The 18,963-nt window shown below is 41.0% G+C and overlaps 2 protein-coding genes across 7 annotated transcripts; both read right to left on the reverse strand.

Annotated features, from left to right (window-relative positions):
• Positions 1-32: 32 nt before the first annotated feature.
• prps1a (phosphoribosyl pyrophosphate synthetase 1A) lies at positions 33-6,741 on the reverse strand. 2 transcript variants are annotated; one of them, XM_058776382.1, is made up of 7 exons: positions 6,429-6,741; positions 5,510-5,693; positions 5,146-5,244; positions 4,795-4,919; positions 2,498-2,671; positions 2,198-2,357; positions 33-1,326 (listed from the first exon to the last, which is right to left on the reverse strand). In XM_058776382.1, the coding sequence occupies exons 1-7, from the start codon at positions 6,548-6,550 to the stop codon at positions 1,234-1,236; spliced, it is 957 nt and encodes a 318-aa protein (XP_058632365.1). In that variant the 5' UTR covers positions 6,551-6,741; the 3' UTR covers positions 33-1,233. The 2 variants fall into 2 exon arrangements, with proteins under 2 accessions (XP_058632365.1, XP_058632364.1); XM_058776381.1 differs by having other exon boundaries at positions 5,504-5,693.
• Positions 6,742-9,846: 3,105 nt separating this feature from the next.
• Positions 9,847-18,862, reverse strand: nexmifa (neurite extension and migration factor a). Of its 5 annotated transcripts, none has more exons than XM_058775688.1 (4): positions 18,782-18,862; positions 14,553-14,674; positions 10,750-14,320; positions 9,847-10,358 (listed from the first exon to the last, which is right to left on the reverse strand). In XM_058775688.1, exons 1-4 carry the CDS (start codon positions 18,838-18,840, stop codon positions 10,226-10,228), a joined length of 3,885 nt encoding a protein of 1,294 aa, XP_058631671.1. In that variant the 5' UTR covers positions 18,841-18,862; the 3' UTR covers positions 9,847-10,225. The 5 variants fall into 5 exon arrangements, with proteins under 5 accessions (XP_058631671.1, XP_058631672.1, XP_058631670.1 ...); XM_058775689.1 differs by lacking the exon at positions 18,782-18,862 and adding an exon at positions 17,406-17,880; XM_058775687.1 differs by lacking the exon at positions 18,782-18,862 and adding an exon at positions 17,166-17,396.
• Between the last annotated feature and the right edge of the window lie 101 nt (positions 18,863-18,963).

Genomic DNA, 18,963 nt, shown 5'->3' on the forward strand with positions numbered 1-18,963 from the left:
TATAAAAATGGAAAGATGAGACCACAAACGTGTGCAGTTTATACATGAAATATTTTACTCATCATTCCACATACAGACAAGATACAATCAGTATTTTCTCCTTCGTTAAGGCAAACGGCATAGACCGATCAAATCAAGCTCTGTCATCTCACTTACTGCTCCAGTGTAAGCTGTAGGATAGTTAGGTGTATTATCTCTGATCTCGCTTAAGTAGCATGGAAAAGAAACATACTCCAAGACCAAACATACTGACCCACACAGAAGCAAGAAACATCAAAAATATAGTTCAACAGGCTGATTGTTTGGGCCAATTCTACAGTAGCCACTTAATTAGGACTTAAGTGTATGCGTGTGTGTGTGTGTGTGTGTGTTCAGTCAAATCTAAAGGGCACTTCACAGATCCCTGTTCAATCAGTCAAAAATGCTGCCTAACTGTAAACATGAACATAAACCAAACATTTTATCACAACTTAAAAAAAAAATAATAATAATGACCTAACTTTTCTACTCAGATCTTGGCTCTCACTCTGTCAAAAGACCCTGTAGAGATGAAAATTAATAAAGTTATGAGGAACAAAAATCAACCTAAAACTGAAACCTGAGAAGAGAAACGAAAAAAAAAAATCCAGCTGCCATAACAATGGCAATCTAAAGGGGCTTTACCCATATTCCGTTTCAATCTAGCCCTATGTTAGTAATTAGATTCTATAACAAAACTATAATGTGTTAAAAGAAAAAAAAAAAAAAGTCATAAACATCTATCGTACCTTTAAGTTTCACAACAAACTTGAACAACAAACTTGAAAGCAATAAAATCCAGTATTATAAGCAGGGGCTGTCATCTAATTGTTGGTTTTAAATTGTTTCTAAAGCAGAAATAACAGACAGCAATGTTCAAGTGAATCCTCAGTCTAACATGCAGGTAACATTTATATACCCTAGAGTGACGGGTGAAATACAGTGAGTGGAGAGTGAATGGAAATCAAGATTTTAGGAGCTGTTACATATCACAATACCCTTGGGAATAAAAGGTGAGTCAGCACATGCAGCAGAAAGAGGGAGCTGTGTGTAGCACAAAGGGCTTGCGTTCTTTTTATTCACTGTCCAGAATATGTCTCCAGTTGATTGGTGCATGTATGGGACTCTTACAAAGGAACATGGCTTAACAGAGCCAGCAATGGTTCTCCATCATACGATTTTGTACACAGTGTATGAAGACATGACGTGTTTGTGTTATAAGGGGACATGACTAAACAAGTATGAAACTGACTCCCCATTATGTGTTCGCCTAATGGCTTCAGCCAGGATCATAGAAATGTCGATCACCTGGAAAGGAAAAGATAAATAAATTAGTCATCATGCTCTGAGTAATGAGGAAAAAAGAAACCATTTCTACTATATGAAAAACAATCAAATCAGATATAATATTCCAGAAGTTAATACCAGATTACCGTTAAAAATTTCAGGGTCAGTAAAATATATATATTTGAATTTAAATTATTTTATTCAGCAAGGATGCAATAAATTGCTGTCATTTTGAACTCCCTATTCATCAAAAAAATCCTGGGAAAAACAACAACAACAACAACAACGTATCACCATTTCCACTAAAATAGCCGTTTTTTAACAATGATAATAAGAAGAGTTTCTTAAGCATCAAATTAGTATATAAAAATGATCTCTGAAGCATCATGTGACACTGAAGACAGAAGTAATGGCTGCTAAAAATTCAGCTTTCCATCACAGTAATAAATTCTATTTTAAAACATTAAACTAAAAAAGTTATTTTAAATTCTATTAGCATTTTACTATATACCTGCTTTTACTGTATATTTTGGATAATATAGTATGTAGCCCAGGCGAGCTTTTGAACGGTAGTGTACATGTATCAAAAATGTGCTGTAAAATTGTGAAACCTTAATAGACTTGCATATCATCACTGATTTCCAAGTTCACTTTGATTCAAGTTCACAAGCTTGATATTCAGTTCTGATTATGAAATATATAATGTGCAATTATTACATAATCATGTGATTTTCTATATTACACTAACAACATTTGTTTCATTATTTTTATATTACATAAGAGTTCAATATTTTACATTTACTTAAAACAGAAACAGATAGAAAGAATTATTCAGAAATTATGACCCAGCCCTAAACCACAACACAATTTTCTATAAGATAAATGTCTGTGCCTGAATCTTGTTGCAGTGTTTGATTTTGTCCTCCTGTGGAATTGTGTTGGTGACCACAACTGCCTCGAAGTTGGCATTGTTGATCCGAGAAATGGCTGGCCCGGAGAAGATGCCATGAGTCAAGATGGCATATACTTTAGTGGCACCCGCAGACACCAATCTGAGAGAAGACAGAGACACACAAGCAATTAAACAAACAGGCAGGAACATGGAGGCATGAGGTCTGACAAATCAGCAGGATAATCATGAATGTACATTTGTTTGAGCGTGAAAGCGGTCGTGTATCATGCGTGTCCTCACTTGTCAGCCGCGTGACATATTGTCCCACATGTGTCTGCCATGTCATCGACTAAAATCGCCACTCGGTCCTTTACGTCCCCAACCAGCACCATACGATCAACCTCATTGGCCTTCTTCCGCTCCTTATGGATTAAGGCAAAGTCCACATTCAGTCTGTCTGCGATGGATGTCACTCTAATAAAACGAACAAAAGATTCTTAAGCAACATTCTGTACAACAGCAGTAAATGACCATGAATGCATTCAGGCTTCTCTGCAAGTGTAGCATACACACACCACAGAGAAGCCACATGCGCAAAAGTTACAGTAAAAACACAAGTACAAACACCAGTGTGCATAAGCTCACTCACTTGAGTGTCTTAAATGGTTACAAAAGGGGGCGCTGTAGTCAAAATCACATGATGTTATCAGCATGATTAAATTAGCCAAGCTTTAAAAGGCTTCAAACAGATTTACAAAAAATGCCCACCACTATGATATACCGCTAAAGGTTTAGGCCAAGCCAACCACTGTTAGCAGAGTCACACACTCACACATAAACACACAAAACACCTGACATTTCCTTACCCTCCACACCTAAAAGAGTAAAACACACTCATGTCCATCGTCTTCAAGAGCCTGGGCAACATTATAAACTACAATTCTCCAGGTTTAACAACCAGAAAGGGTTACGCTGCCATAAAAATCAAATGATATGTATGATATGTCCAAAACACAAAAATATGATAAAATACACTTTTTTTAAAACATAATGTGAAAAGGATAAACAAAGAGAAATCTGAATGTGAAACAAGAGTGACAGTGAATTAAGGAAAGAAATGAAGGAAGAAGAGAATGGGTCTCATTCACTAATAGCTGTGTAAATTATTCACTTTTATACACAGAAAAACTGTTTCTGTAAAAAATTCCACCTAATTCACAACTCGTGCGTGCAGACTCCAGTTTGTTCTTAACATCGTTATAATGTCAATGAATTTGGAGTACTTTAAATTGGCCACCACATGCCTGAGGTTAGCCATTTGTATAAAGCCTTCTACACACTGCACGATTTTAGCAATCCTATAAGATCATTACCAATCGCACTGTGCAACATGGATCTACTAAACTTGGATAGGACATGTATGCAGACTGTACTATGATGACACCTAGTGACTTGTAGGCTACAATGCAAGTTACTATTAAGAATAGAATAAATCGTCATTAGCATGTGCTAGTGGTAAACAAAAAGAGCATAACGAAGCACAGTTTGGCAGTTATACTTCTCATGTATGCTGAAAAAAAAAAAAAAGAAAAGAAAAGAGGAATCTGTGAAAAAGGATGTTAAGAGAGTTTGAGGTAAGCAGTTTTAAGTTTTAGCGCCATGTTGCATTGATCAACACGCCATTTCATGTTGCATTTTTATTGGCTGGTCAGTAAACGTAGGTTGTTTCAGCAAACACACTGTGTGATGCTGAATTTCTACCAATGTCAGAAAATGATCGCAGGCTATCTTTGGTCACAAGACTGTGACAACAGCTGTCTTTAAACCTCTCTCACTGTACAACACAGAACCACCGTTTAGGAGCCACGATCACAGAAATCGCCTTTCGTCTGGTACAGCTGAAAATTGTGTGTAGAAGGCTTACAACACAACCAAAACATTTCCAAATAAGGGGTTTATGCAGAGGTTTCAGTCACTCTCAATAAATATGGAAAAATTAAACAACTTTTTTTTTTTTTTAAACTGGTGAGATATATATATACACACACACACATACACATATATATATAAAAATGGTTTAAAGATTTAATATCCATATAAATGCAACGATCGTGCGCATCTAGTCAGTAAAGCCGGTTCTGTGATTAGTAGTAAATCTCCTTCACTTGCTTTCAGATGGAGCGTCATTTAATACACAGAGCTGTAGTTCGCTGACAAGGTACGCAATATCGTGTTAAAAATCGAATGCGATTCATCTGCGATTATGAACGCGATATTGCGTAGCTTGTCAGGGAACTACAGCTCTGTGTATTAAATGACGCTCCATCTGAAAGCAAGTGAAGGAGATTTACTACTAATCACAGAACCGGCTTTACTGACTAGATGCGCATGATCAACAAATTCGATTATTTGCACAGCCCTACTTATAAGACCACAAAGAGTATATGATTTTTGTGTTTGTGGGGTATCAAGTGTTCCCGTATTTTTTCATAAATTGAAATTTACGAAAAAAAGAAAAAAAAGAAAGAGCCATTGATAAATTATGGTTAGTGAATGAGACCCAATGTTTTTGAGACAGAAAAGGAAAGAAAACACACCTCTTGGCTCCACCGGCATCAGGAGAAACAATGGTGCAGTTCTTCCATTCATTGATGTTTTCTTTTATCCATTTGAGGACTGCCGGCTCAGCGTACAAGTTATCAACTGGGATGTCAAAGAACCCCTAACAACACACAAAAAAACACATCCACTCAAATTCAAACCATAAAAAAAAAAAAAAAAAAAAAAACTTTCAGTGTCCAAGTCTCAACTATAAAATGCAGAAGAAACTTAAGGCGCACCCAGTTCTACTCAGGCCTGACTGTAGGGATATGTCTGTGATCTCTGTTCATGAGAGATAAGGGTTTGTTTTGAGCTCGTTTGGAGGAAAGGCACTGCACTGTTTGTACCTGAATTTGAGATGCATGAAGGTCCATAGTGATGATGTGGTCTGCTCCGGCTACAGACAGCATGTTGGCGACCAGCTTGGCTGAGATTGGAGCCCGACTCTACAGACAAAATTCTCACTCATAAACATATACTCAAGTAACATCACAACCACTAACCAGATACACATTTACAGTACGATAGAGAAGGGCTAAGCAAACATAATTGGCCATGCCTTGTAAGTTGCCAAAGGGCCAGAAAACACAAGCCGACACCACAAAAGAAAGACTTACAGAAAGTAGCCCACACGGATCCAACAGTGGTGCGGTTAATTTATGATTAACTGTGTGTACGTGTTAATAAGCAAGCTGTTCCCCTCACCCCCACCTTGTCCTTCTTGTCCTGCCGAGCGTAGGGGAAACAAGGAATAACCGCCGTGACTCTGGAGGCCGATGCAATCTTACAGGCATTGATCATGATCAGCAGCTCCATAAGATTGTCGTTTATTTCACCACAGCCACTCTGGACAATGTAGACATCTTCTCCACGCACACTCTCTCCTATCTCTACACTGCAAAAACACACACACAAACACAAACAAGGCTGAGTCTCAGGCATTAAAGATAGTGCACTATAAATCTATACTTGTCTGCCTGATTAGAGGGGAGTATCTGGTTTGAGTTCATTTTAATATGGTCACCACTGGGGTTCAGTCTGCTATCCATTAAAAAGCAAACTGAAACTATTGCGTCAAAAACCTGACTGCATTTATCGCATGTCAGCTGCAGATAAAGAGTGTGAGAGACATTTTATCTTTTAGGGTCACAAGGCTTCCACTCATCTTGAGTTAAATGTCAATTATATAAACACAGACACCAGGGCCAACATTATATTTTAATCTCACGATATGAAAGTGGTCGTGTAGCTGCATATTCCTTCTTTTTAGCTATAGAAGTTAAACTAATTCTTTTAAAAATAATTCTGAATAATAAAAAACGCAGCAGCATTTCACGAGGGTACAATTTAATAGCGTTATAACTCCTCACGTGGCAGAGGAGGCCAGACAGGACGTTTAAAATTAGCATTAGCTGCCCCGGAGTCACATGCTTAATGCAGGTGTATGCTGGGACATTGAGTCTGATGCCTGTACGAGGCGCATTGCGCCAGATGACACCTTCCAATACATAAAACTACAAACTAAAAAAAAAAACATATGGTTGCCATGTGTTTACCATTTCGCTTTCACTAGCCAAAACATTTCGGGAAATCATGGTTTCAGTTGCAAATCTGACTGTAAATAACTCACCAGGTTTCCTGATTGCTGAATTTTTTGGTGACCACTTTCCCCAGTTCGAGTCCTAGTCGGTCCGCGATCTTCTGCGACAGATCCGGATGCGAACTGCCTGAAAATATCTTAATGTTTGGCATTCTGGGCTGATCCGTGGTGCCTATAGTGTCGGGGTGGTGTACAGTGTTTTTAAAAAACACTGTAAGCTAAAATGACTTGTTCTAAATCAGTGTTTAATCTCAATAAAGTAAGCGAAGAGAGCCTGGTGCTGGTTGTCTCTTCTGAATCGGATCCGTGCGCGCAAGCAGCAAAGCCACTAGTATGTGCCATCGTAGCCGCGCCCACTTCAGTTAAACACGCCCATAAACTGTGGCGCGCGTCAATTTCGGCGCTATGATTGGACATTTCTGCGGGCTAGATGACTGGCAGCTAAACAGACATATATATGCACGCAACACACTTTATGATGTTGCAGTTTACGGTTTCAGTAAAGCGTTCCAGCGTTTCGCTAGCGTTCGTGCACACTCGGTCAAAAATGACATTGCTTAATTTAGTTTTAGAAAGGGCTTTTTTTTACCTTTATAAACACCGGGACCTAAGCAGTCTCACAGCCAACTAGATTTGCTAGATAACTTTTTAAAATCACTTTCATTAATAACAATGTAACAACTGGTTTGATAGTTAGAAACCATCTATAGAAGTCTTATGTCTAAAAGTTTAATGTCCACAGGCTTTTATTAAAACTGTCTTGTGTATCATAGCCTATATAGTTTAAATATTAGCAAACATAATTTTCAATGACCCTAGGCTTCATAGAACATGTAAATGATGTCTCCAGTGCAGCTGGTTTATCTAGTTTTTAAATGAATTCCTATAGGGAAAAAAATAAAAAATCTCTGGTTGCTATAGTAAAGAATGCACTCTAGTGGTAAAAGAGGTGTCTTCTGTGTTCCTAGGACTGCTTTCTGTTGTATAGTTGGCAAAAACTGCCATCAAAACTGATTTACAGTGAGATAGGCAAGCTATTTTTGGGGTTTGGTAGCAGACAGCTACAATGTAGGAAATCAGAAAATTGATAAAGCCTGATCAAATCATATTTGTTCATGTTTTCACAAACAAAAACGAGTCAGTACTGAAACGAGTGATCAAAAGCTCTTTTTAATTAATATTTATTCCATAAACATGATTACAAAACTCAGCAAGTTACCAATATTACATTTGTCACCATACAGGCTTGATCACAAATATTTCAACTTTTGTGACAGATACAACAAAAACAAAATACTAGAATAATTTACATGAAAATCTATAAAACAGCAATGAGATCACAAATTAGTGTTATTGTTCCACTGTCTGTTTTCATGGTTTCTTTTTTTTTTTTTCTTTTTTTTTTAAATCTTTAAATTAATATATATTTTAACTAGAGCACAACACTCTTACAACAAGATTGGTCCAATTACAAAAACTCTCAACAAAGAGTCACAGCTTGCTCTCCTTCTCTCTCCTTTACAATAGTTTTTTATTTATTTTTTATAGTATTTTCAATTTTTGGCTTTAAAACAAACAAACAAAAAACAAATAAGAGAGAGAGAAAGAAAAAGAAAGAAAGAAAGAAAGAAAACATCATGGCAATTAGCAACCTTTTCACTTGCTGAAAAGGGAAAAGAACAAAGCCACAGTAAGAACGACCTCACATCACTTTCTAAGAAAAATATACACTTAGAAAATATGTTACAAATTGGCACAATGAAAAATATACAGGTCATTTTTTTCCCTACATCAAGAGTTCATTGAGAATCCACCTGGAGAAGACAGACCAGGCAGTAGAAAGAGTTTATTTTTTTCCTTGATGATGAAAAAAGGCAAAAGTAGTTACAAGTAATGTCGTGTCAAATAAATCATGAAAAAAAATACTTCCAACTTGACAACATAATACATTCATAAATAGGGCACAATTAAGTTTTTGATATGCCTGTTTAACTTTACATGATGCACTTATAGGGGAATAACACTGTTTAAGAACTTTTCAAAAATATGAACGCTTCGGTCAGTGTCGGGGATGTGTGCTATACAGTTTTCACTGGTGTAAAACTTTGCTCTCAAAGTATGAAGAAGAGCACCCTGCACTGGCATCACAGATGTCCTGCAGGTTTAGCAACTGTAGTGCTATGTAAAAACAGTACAGCAGAGGGCAGCGCTGAGAACAGCTTGAGTTTGTATGGCGAGATGGGCAGCTGAGGGAATGAGAGATGTGAATGCAGTTGGGTTCCCTGAGCCAACAGACCTGAACCAACTGTGTTACATCTCCATTCACTCAGCACAGAAAGAAATCATTTGGACAACCAACTTATGTTCTAATATTTCCTGGTCTTTTGCTTTGTGAGGTTGATTTGGCTGGGAAGGCCCTGAAAATCAAGGTTTTCAGAGCTCACTTCTGAATTGCACCACCATCTGTGGAATGTCACTTATCATCTGCACCTGTTTTCTCCAACATTTCAACACTCCAATAATTTCACCTTAATTCATTCACAGCAATGTTACAGCATTTGCACAAGTACCCACTAAACTCTGAAAATGGAGGAACAGTTCTCAGACTACAGTTGTCAATTCAATGTAGTGTTGAACAACTCAAAAGTGTTTCACACTCTGTGAACGTAAGGGCAGAAAATCAAAGAGAAAATATTTCTTTTCAAATAGGTATTCACAAAAGAGGGGATCCAGGGAGTTGCAGAAAAAAAGATCCTGAAGCAATGTAGTAAACAGCACATGGGGGTAACCAAGTTGGCATCTTTCCCTCTTTTTATAACACAACAAATAACATTCCAACAGCAATAGAAAAACAATGGTTTTGAGATCAGGTTAGAAAAAACAGGCGACTCAGAGAAAGTAATACAGGGGATCAGCATTCACAGCACATATCCATATCATGTTTTAAATGCATGCACATCACTAGCAACAAATTAGAAAACTTTCAAAAAATATTTGGTCCTGTTCTTAACTAGTTTGGAGGGTTGAGGTACAGAGAAATATATTTACCGAACTAGAAACTTGGGGACGTAAACGAGTTAGAATGCATTGTATATGTCTTGTTATAAGGAATGATCATTTTCTTACCTTGTTACACACGAACAGTGATCTTTTACCATCCAGAAATACACCAGAATGAAAGGCAACCAATGTTTTTCTCTGCCATTATAGCACTTCAGCTTCCTCCCACCAATTCTCGTCATGCATCTCTCACTTTATGCCTCTAATCTTGAACTAGCCAGGAGCGTAAAACACAGAAAATAAACCAACAACATTTTTCTTCTGATTGTTGAGATGACTCCTCGCCGCTAGCTGTTTGTACAGATGTGATGCAACAGGAGTGAATCTCAGATTAACAACTCTCCCCAACCCCCAACCCCCAACACCCACTCCCCCCCCCATCCCCCATCCCAAGCACACACACACACGCTCCTCAATCACTGCCACATTATAAAACAGCAAATATTTATGTAGATAAAAATGTCTGTACATTTAATTGTTCATAGTTTGGCACATTAATTTAAACATGTTTGATATAATCTTGTTTTGTAAATAGTGCATATGTTTGTGTACAACAGCATTTTGATACTGGCAGGAGGAGATTCACTGGAGAACAGATGAATGAACCCCCTTTTCACAACTTATAAACAAACAACAATAATGAAAAAAAATCTCTTGTGAAGTTTCAGAACCTCAGAAAACAAGAGCATTTCGGTTGAGATGCTTTCTTTTAGCTTGTCAAAGCCCAGTGTTCTGAGGGGTTGGCACAGAAATGAGGGAAACGATTCTTAGCACAGAATACTACACATGACCTTTGACCCCTGAACAGAAGGCAACCATTTGCTGAGAGACAGAGCAGGGCGCTGGGCTCGGTCTAAACCATGGTTCTGTGACACCGATTTAACACATACAGTGTTATAGCTGCAACGGAAAACAAAAAGACAAAAAAATGGATATTTAGATATACACCACACTAAAAGAGAATCCAAAGACTTTCAAGGCATTTTTCTTCTTGGAAAACACACCAAACGCAAATAAAAACAACTGAAAATTTGTCAGATAAAAATGCAACAAAGCAGCAATGGTGAGTAGGGTGCAGCCATGACAGTGAGACTTCAGTCAGTCTAGTAGGTAGTTTAGCAGGGCTGACATGCAGGATGTGCCTGCCTTCCAGTAGGCCAGGCAAAGGATTGTGGGTAAAGTCGGTGCCATGCAGCTCTGAAATGTGGAAAGGATTTTAGGAGGATTTGGCAGGGTGCGAGGGAAGGGAACGGAGAAAGAGAAGGGGCACATTGCAGAGAGAAAATATTACCTCCGTTTCTCGACCAAAGCGGTCAGTGCTACTCCTTTTATGTCCCTTTTACCCGCTAAGAGTTCCTCGCGGGCGAACTTAGCGCTGCTTTTGTGACGATACATTTTTTTGTGGGCCGGACGGTGTGGAAGTGGGAGACAGTCTAATCCGAGGGTAGGAAAGAAGCCTGGTGGGAGAAGTTTAGGCAGTGCTTTACCACCACGCCCAGCCCCTTTCTTCCCTCGACCTCCGCCTGAGGCACCACCCCGCTTTTTGAGGTCAGCAGCGCTACCCAGAATCTTCAGTGTCTGGCTCTGGAGGGCATGTTGACCGGGTGAAAGACAAGGCCCCCAAAGAGGCTCCACAGAGGCCCTCATGAAACGCTGTACCTCAGCCATGCCAGACACTATATTGGACAGGATGTTCGATGGCTCCTGGAATTCTCGTTGGTCATCGTGTGACAGTCCCCCAGTAATAGGCCACTCCCCCTGAGCTCCAATTAAGCCAAGTGATGGGGTAGGGGAAGAAGCGCCACTTCCTGACCCTCTGCCACTTTTGGCTGCTTTTCCCTCTAGCAAGGCTTTGATCTTCCGCACAGAACGAGAACCCTGGCGTGGGAGCTTTACTTTTTCTCCTTTCGCTGTTTTAGCAGTTTTGCTCTTTTTGGTGCCTTGTCCGTTTTTCCCACCCTTTTTCGTTGAGCCTTTGTGATCCCTTAGCCCTACTTCATCCTCCTCCGTGTTGAAAGAGTGTATCTGTAGGTGGTGTGGATTTCCATCTTGATTAAGCTGCGGTACAACTCCACTGTTCCATTGTGCGTTTGCATCTGCTGCTTCCGAGAATTCTCCAACTTTACCACAGTTCCCCAGCAGTTGAGGGGAAGAGTTAGGGGTGTCTGGTGGCGACATCTCAGAGAGCGATGAATGTCGGAACTTGTCGGGGGTAAAGTTGGAGATATCCAAGAGGTCAGTTGACTCTCGAAGTGGAGCAACCTCCTCTAGACTTTGCTGCAAGACGAGCCGTGGGCTGCAATGCGGCAAAAAGCCATCGTTGATCTCACCAATCTCCTCTTCCCTCTCTCTTTCTCCCTCTCTCAGGCTAAGTGAGCTGTAGTTGCTAGAGGTGGCAGAAAGTGACCCCAGGGAGTTAAAGCTAACCAGCCGCCCTACACCACTGTCACTCCGAGAGCCAGTCGGACTCAAGCCATAATCAGCATCAGGTTGGGACTCTTCATATGAGACCCTGCACCCTGATAGAGACACTTGCCCAAAGCCTGTGACATTTGTGCTATCCCCTGGTAACACAGGCAACGGTGTGGGAAAGCCCGATGGCATCATTGGCGACTGGGTTGGGATGTCTGGGGAGAAGGGCAGCTGTTCAGCAGATGGTTGGGATGGCCATGAAATGGGCTGGTTTGGTTCAGTAAGGTTTGGCTCAGTGTAATGCGTGTGGTGGGGCCCATGGTTCATAGGTGGAGGAGAGTGAGGCAGCTCTGATTCAGAGGGAGGAGAGAGAACACAGCTCTGGACTGGCTGAAGTGTGGTATTCTGTAGCCCTGGATGGAAATAGTTGATGTTAGCAGTGCTTGATGACTCAGAGGCTTCAAGAAGAGTTTGCAGGTATCCTCCAGGGAGGAGTTCAGCATTTCCATCAGTCCCTGGAGCAGCTGGGGTCAAAGTGCATTTTTCAGGGTCATTACTGGAGGTTTCATTTGTGGCATTACCTTCCAAAGAGTTACTAAGGTTTTCTGGTAAACATGGGCTGCACTGCTCAATCTCAGAGGCTTCTGGGACTTCCTGTGTCTCAGCTTCTTTCAACTTTTTCAACCGAAGTCTTGCTTCACTTTTGAACTTCTTTATCTTCCCTGTTTTACCGGCCTTTCTTCTTTCCTCTCTCTCCTGTGTTCTGCTTTTAGCCCTGGCAGTGTGTGTAACGGAGGTAATGTCCTCTTTTGGTTCCTCTGTGCTTTTCAGGGATTCGGTCCCCTCTGGTTGATTGTGGATGGGGACCACTATAGTTTGGCTGGGGAGGGAATTCTGTACGGTATGGATCTGCTGGATCCTGAGTCTGGCCATCCTGTGCTTGCGTTTGGGTGTAGTGCTTGGTCTTCTGCAGCCATTGAGACGTTTGGTTGTTTCTGCAGCTGTTAATCTATTCTGCTGCTCCTTTTCTCTTTCCTGCCAGTATGCTTTTAATGGTGCAAGTCTCTCATAGTGAAGCAGAGTGTTTGGACTCAGACAGACCACAGCAGGTGATGGGTCGATTCGTCCCAGACGCACTCTCATGTGCCTCTGGCCTTTAAAACGATTAATGATTATGTATTTTATAATGACAGGTGGGTCTTTCCTACTGGACCGCCGCCTCTTCTTTGGGCACCAGTCGTCATCACGCTCTTTCTTGAACCCAACAGGCGGTTTTTCTCGTTTTTCTGCATTTTTCTCACTTTCTATTGAGTCCACATCATACAAGTAGTCTTCTCGGTAGGCCACCTTCCTCTTGGCTCGGAGGCGGTAGCTTAGCTGGCTGGAGGAGCTAGAGTTTTCTCTGGACAAGCGGCCATGGCGGAGGGAGAGCCCATGGTCTGGGGAGCCTGTGCAAGAGCTGTCATCACTGAATTCGCCGGAATCTTCCGGAGAGTTACTGAGGTCAAAAAGAAAGTTACTGTCTGGGCTAATATTGGGAGTCACGTGGTCATCAGCCTTAATCTCAGCGGACTGGTCTGGTTTCTCTTTTGGCCCCTCTTTTCTACTGCAAGGTAAGCTAGGAAAGAAACCTAGCTGAGACTCATCCTGTAGGGCAGACTCACTCCTCTCCTGCACTCCATCCTGATAGGACTCATAGCGTATCTTGAGCGAGCAGACGTCAGTTCCGAGTGCAGTCTCCTCCTCCTGAAACATATAATTCTCCACATCTTCCTCACAGAACAGATTGACTGCAAGTTCACTGCGGGAGCATAAGTCCAATAGCTCCATACGACTCTCACTGATGAGAGTCTCTAGACAGCTCCAGTCCTGCGCCTCCTCTCCAAGACCTTCGTATATGCTCCTGGATGCAGGATCCTCATCTGATTCGCTCTCCTGCATCGACCTCCCTTCTTCAGCCCCCTCATTGGTTACAGCTGGATGGGCGGGGGCGCTGAGCAGCTGGTCAGATAGAACCTGGTCACCATAGCGACCTGCGCTGGGGGCGGGGCCAAGGCATTGCAAATTGATGCTGGCAAAGCTGAGTACGGACTCACAGGATTCCGGTTCTGTCTGATTTTTGGGGATCAGACAGCTAAGGCAGTCTCCGCTCCTGGAGTCCATGTTAGAGAGGGACGACCTGTCACAGGTCTGCGGCACAGACCAGGGCGTCACAGGTTTGGAACAGGGCACAGAAGAGAGAGATGAAAGGGAGGAAAGAGAGGAGAATGAAGAGAGAGAGGACAGAGAGGTGGTGTTGGAGACAGACCCGTCATGCAGGTCAGCTGGGCTAAGAGGACCTTCAGAGGTCTGACTCTGGCCACAGAGGGAGGGCAGGGACAGCGCCGCAGGAGCAATGTCATCACAGCGCCTTAGATCATGTGACACATCTGCCAACGGGTCATGTGATTCTAAAAAAAACAAAAACAAAAAAAAAAGGCAGAGACAAAGATCCTTAAAGTAAAATGCATATTTTTCCTGGTGAACATCTGTAAATATATTTATATATAGACATAAAGAGGAATTTTACATATTACACTGAAATCAATGAGATTTTTAAATAATGTGCAGATAATAGTAGTTAAAATATAATATTTCAGTTTCATAAAATGCAGCATTTTATACGTGCATGGGAACGCCTACCATTTTCACTAGCATCTCTTGGGCAGGGGCTGCGATCTGCCCCTGAGAATCGGGACTCCTGTAGAACATCCATCAATCTGAACTGAATCTCTCTATCACTAACATAATTACAACTGTCCAGCCTGTAGAAACACACAGAGAGACACAGTAAAGGAGGAAGCCATGAAATTGCCATCTTTAGAAATTTGTCAGCACTGAAGACCATTTAAAAACCTTGCAAAAATCTGACAGATAAAAATACTATTGGTTTGTCAGTTTAAGGTGTTAAGTTCATTTTTATTCATTTAGCAGATGCTTTGTCCAAAATGACTTACAAAAAAAGAAATATCTCAAGCAGTTTCTCATTGGTGCCAAAATTATTTGCAGTACACAGTGGCCAGTTTAAAACTAGTACACAACCTACAGCATATGTGGAGGTTTCAACATGCTGGTGAGATGAATTTAGAGACTGTTGAGAATTTAGTGGTACTTGACCAGAAAAAAACTGAAAAGTAAAACATCAATATTTTTATAAAGATCATTTATTTATTCATCATGCTAACTGCGAGTTACAAATCAGAATTCTCTCTCTAGGACTTGTGTCCCGTTTTCACTTTCTGTCTCTCTCTTACTCTCCAGTATTACAGTGAGTTGTATTGTTTTACATCATTCTGTCCTCTGATTGCCCTTCACTGTGAAGTACAACTCTTGAGGATGTGAAAGAAATAAAAGAGCTTTATAACAGCAGAGAAGAGAAAAGAAAGTGCACTCTCTCTTGCCTCAGGCTGTGTGTGCATGTGTCAGAATAGTGTGCCATATATGCAAGTAAAAAGACATGCAGTTTTTTATTTTAAAAATAAATAAATAAACATGACAACACTGCATATGCTGTGGGGAGAAATGCTGATCTCTAGTACACTGTTTGAAGTGTTCCCACGATGTGAATTTACATAGGATTTCAGAACTGACCTATTGAAGATTTATGAATTACACGAGTATCGAAACTGTTGAGTGGACATTATGTGTATTTCAGTGCCCATGGTTTGATGCTCCAGTTTAATTATTATTTTTTCTATATACACTTCAAATATAGATGTAATTTAAACAATTTTCAATATCGCTTGCTTGGAATTCCATATGAAAGTGCAGTGGACAGGTGCAGAATTTAATTCAAATGTCATGTTTGTGATAGTTATTTTCATTGTTCAACAAACATAACAGCTAATTCAACGTATTGATCAAATGTCATTAAAAACTTTCATCTTTCAGGTGATGATACCTTTATTTTCCCATAAAAATATCAGCATTTACTATATCAGCATATACAACTTACTATACTTTCAAATCCATTATGTTTATGGCCTAACTATTTCAATAACTGTTGCTGTAAACAAAATTGTCTTACTTATAAACATACACAGCACAATCCACAATAAATATCTGCATTCACCGGATAATTTCAGAATATCATCCTGTGTCCACAGGCTTGATGGCAGAAAAGAAATCCAAGCAAGAAAAAAAATTCAATAACACCCCTTTTCAACAACACACACTGTCACACACTAAAAACATTCTCCGGCATGCACGCTATATAATAATAATCTAGGATTTGTTCCTTCCAAACCAGTAACAGTATGAGAAAAAGCCTAGGGCTGTTCTGAGAACATCATGGCTGGGCTCATTCTTGCCAGCTTTGCAGACAGAGAGATAGAGAACAGGGCAGTGGCACTGTCTGCAAACTGCTTTTATTAAAAACGAAATTAATATTTATTCAGCTTCAACATCCACCCAAGAGACAGACAATGGAATTACAGAAGAGAGAGAGAGAGAGAGAGAGAGAGAGAGAAGTGGAGAGCTAGGGAGAAAGACGCATAAAAAAAGAGAGAGAAGGAGAAGCCCAATTCATGTCGGTGTGAGTTTGTTTGATCTTTTTCAGAGATCAATAAATCTGCTGCAATCTGTCCTCGGCCAATCTGTCAGACAAGCAACCAAAATATCATCCATTTGTGTCACAGAAAGCATTACTACGCTGACTGACGACTTAACGGAAGGTTTAAACACTGACTGCAAGTCTGGCTTCTGTGTGGAAAACAAACAGACCTCAGCGTCCACTCTGATTGATGGTTTGTGTCAATTGATTGATTGTGGTATTGATTTTGGTGGTTCAAGCTGTGCACAAGAGAACTTTAGCTCTGTTGCAGCCCTAGGTGCAGCTTGACAGCATCAAAGAAACTTCCATAACATCTTCCCAGGACGACTGTCCGGCGACTGACAGGTCCTCCATACTCTAAACACGACCATATCAAGAGGGCTGAAAGACGAGCGCGCTTTCAACATCTCGGATAACCCAGAGAATTTACATTATTTAGAGAGACGTAACAGGTTTGAGTCCACCCTTAATTATTGAAGGCCTGCATGGTGCGCTATGATACGCGCTCTGCTATTCTGCATCACCAAATGCCGCATCGGTCGCAGGCGCTGAGGCTCAAGCAAAACGCGGGGAAAATGAAAACGAGTAAATATAGAATAACGCCACATGAAAGCGTTCGTGTTATATTGCTGTCTGTAAACGAGTGCGTATATAGCTGTGGCCTTGGTTTAGGGGGATGGTGTGTGTGTGTGTGTTTGCCTCACGTATTCGCCATGAGCATCAATGCTTTCTGTCCCTCAAACGATGGCCTGCGACTCATAGCTTCCGCAGGACACAAGCCGTTCCTCCGTGTCTTCTCCCTCACAAACCCACCTGTGCAATATGGACGCATCATGACAGCTGACACTCGCTCCACCATTTCACCCCATTGCAGCGTTTGACGCGCGTCACACTGGCCCACTCACCGCATCACGCACGCAAACACGCGCATCCCGCACACTCACCTCCCGTTACACCCGTCCCGCCCGCTCTTAAGTCTCCGTTTGATCGCTCGGCGTGCAGAATGTTGTCATACGTTGTTGTTGTTGTTTTTTTTGTAACCCCCTTCAATGCAGCGGTCTCAGCATGTTTGCCCTCTCTGACTGCCTCCCCGGTAGCAGCAGGTGGACGCGCCTCTCGCGCCTCGGAGCCCCTTACCACTCCATTTTATTCCCTCGCGCTCCAGGGTTTCCAGGAAACAAACAAAGGTCTGCTGCAGCGCCTGCTCCTCGCCGCATGCTCGCGCTCCGCTCTCTCCTCCTTTAGAGTCGGTTTTGTTTTTGCCTTATGTACGTGCGTAACGGAGACGGGGGTGTGCGTGCGTGCGGATGTGTTTTTCCCAGCTGTACCCCGTCCGTCCCTGACAACGACGGCGCGCTCGTGCGCTGCTGCTCCCCCTCTTTTGAGACCTGCCATAAAGAGCGCGCCCCCATATTTTGCACGGCGGCGCGCTGAGGAGTCGGGAGCGCGCGGCACTGCTGAACAGGTGCAGAGGCGCACGCATGCGCACTGATGCTTCACAAGCTCCAAGCACCAGCTAGGGGTCTCTGCAGATTTAGTTTGTTTCCCATAGACAAACTGCTATTACATACGCAGTTACTAAGTAAATGAATAAATAAAGCGTAAATAATTCTGAAAAATGAATCATATTGAAAATCAAAATAATCTTTGTTTATGACACTGGTAGCCTATTACATACGCAGTTACTTAAACATACAAACAAATAAATAAGCGAGAGAATTTGAAAGTAATGTTGAAATGTAGAAAAACCTATCATGTTAGATGAAATAATAATAAAAATAATCGTTGTTCCTCTTGCATACAAAAGCATTCTTTCTTTCTTCATTCAAACACACAGGTACTCCGTTATATAGTTCTTTTTTGTATGTTTGACGTACATAAATAGCATAGCCTGTGACCCTGGACCACAAAACCAGTCATAAGGGTCAATGTTTTTAAAATTGAGATTCACACATCATCTGAAAGCTGAATAAATAAGCTTTCCATTGATGTATGGTTTGTTAGGACAATATTTGGCCGAGATATACAACTATTTGAAAATCTGCAATCTGGGGTGCAAAAAAAACCGCCAAAACATCTAAATATTAAGAAAATCGCCTTTAAAGTTATCCAAAGGAAGTTCAAAAATTAAGTTTTGATATATTAACGGTAGGAAATTTGCAAAATATCTTCATGGAACTTGATCTTTACTTAATATCCTAATGATTTTTGCCATACAAGAAAAATGGATCATTTTGACCCATACAATGTATTGTCGACTATAATTGCTACAAATAAACCCTGGTTTAGTGGTCCAGGGTCACATATACTAATCATTTACCGTTTGTTTGTTTGCTGCACTATTTGTTGGTGTGTTGAATCATCGTCCTGTGAGATCATTATTTATGATAGCATTAGTTATTTTTAACCCTGTAATAATTACCCCTATTGAATCACGATGTATTAAAAGCACCACAATTCACTGCTCATCAGTCACTTTTGTTTGTTTGAATGAGCGCCGCA

This window comes from Onychostoma macrolepis, chromosome 05 (genome assembly GCF_012432095.1).
Source record: "Onychostoma macrolepis isolate SWU-2019 chromosome 05, ASM1243209v1, whole genome shotgun sequence".
Lineage (NCBI taxonomy): Eukaryota > Metazoa > Chordata > Actinopteri > Cypriniformes > Cyprinidae > Onychostoma > Onychostoma macrolepis.

Bases quoted from the DNA above. Each gene is read 5' to 3' on its own strand.
- prps1a (XM_058776381.1), bottom strand. From the start codon at position 6,550: ATGCCAAACATTAAGATATTTTCAGGCAGTTCGCATCCGGATCTGTCG. The intron at 5,694-6,428 runs GTGAGTTATTTA...GTGTTTTTGCAG, and splicing joins TTCAGCAATCAGGAAACCTG to TGTAGAGATAGGAGAGAGTG. The intron at 2,672-4,794 runs GTGTGTTTTCTT...TCGTTTTATTAG, and splicing joins GATGCCGGTGGAGCCAAGAG to AGTGACATCCATCGCAGACA.
- nexmifa (XM_058775687.1), bottom strand. From the start codon at position 17,320: ATGGTGGAGCGAGTGTCAGCTGTCATGATGCGTCCATATTGCACAGGT. The intron at 14,675-17,165 runs GTGAGGCAAACA...GTGTTTCTACAG, and splicing joins TTGATGCTCATGGCGAATAC to GCTGGACAGTTGTAATTATG. The intron at 14,321-14,552 runs GTAGGCGTTCCC...TGTTTTTTTTAG, and splicing joins AAGAGATGCTAGTGAAAATG to AATCACATGACCCGTTGGCA.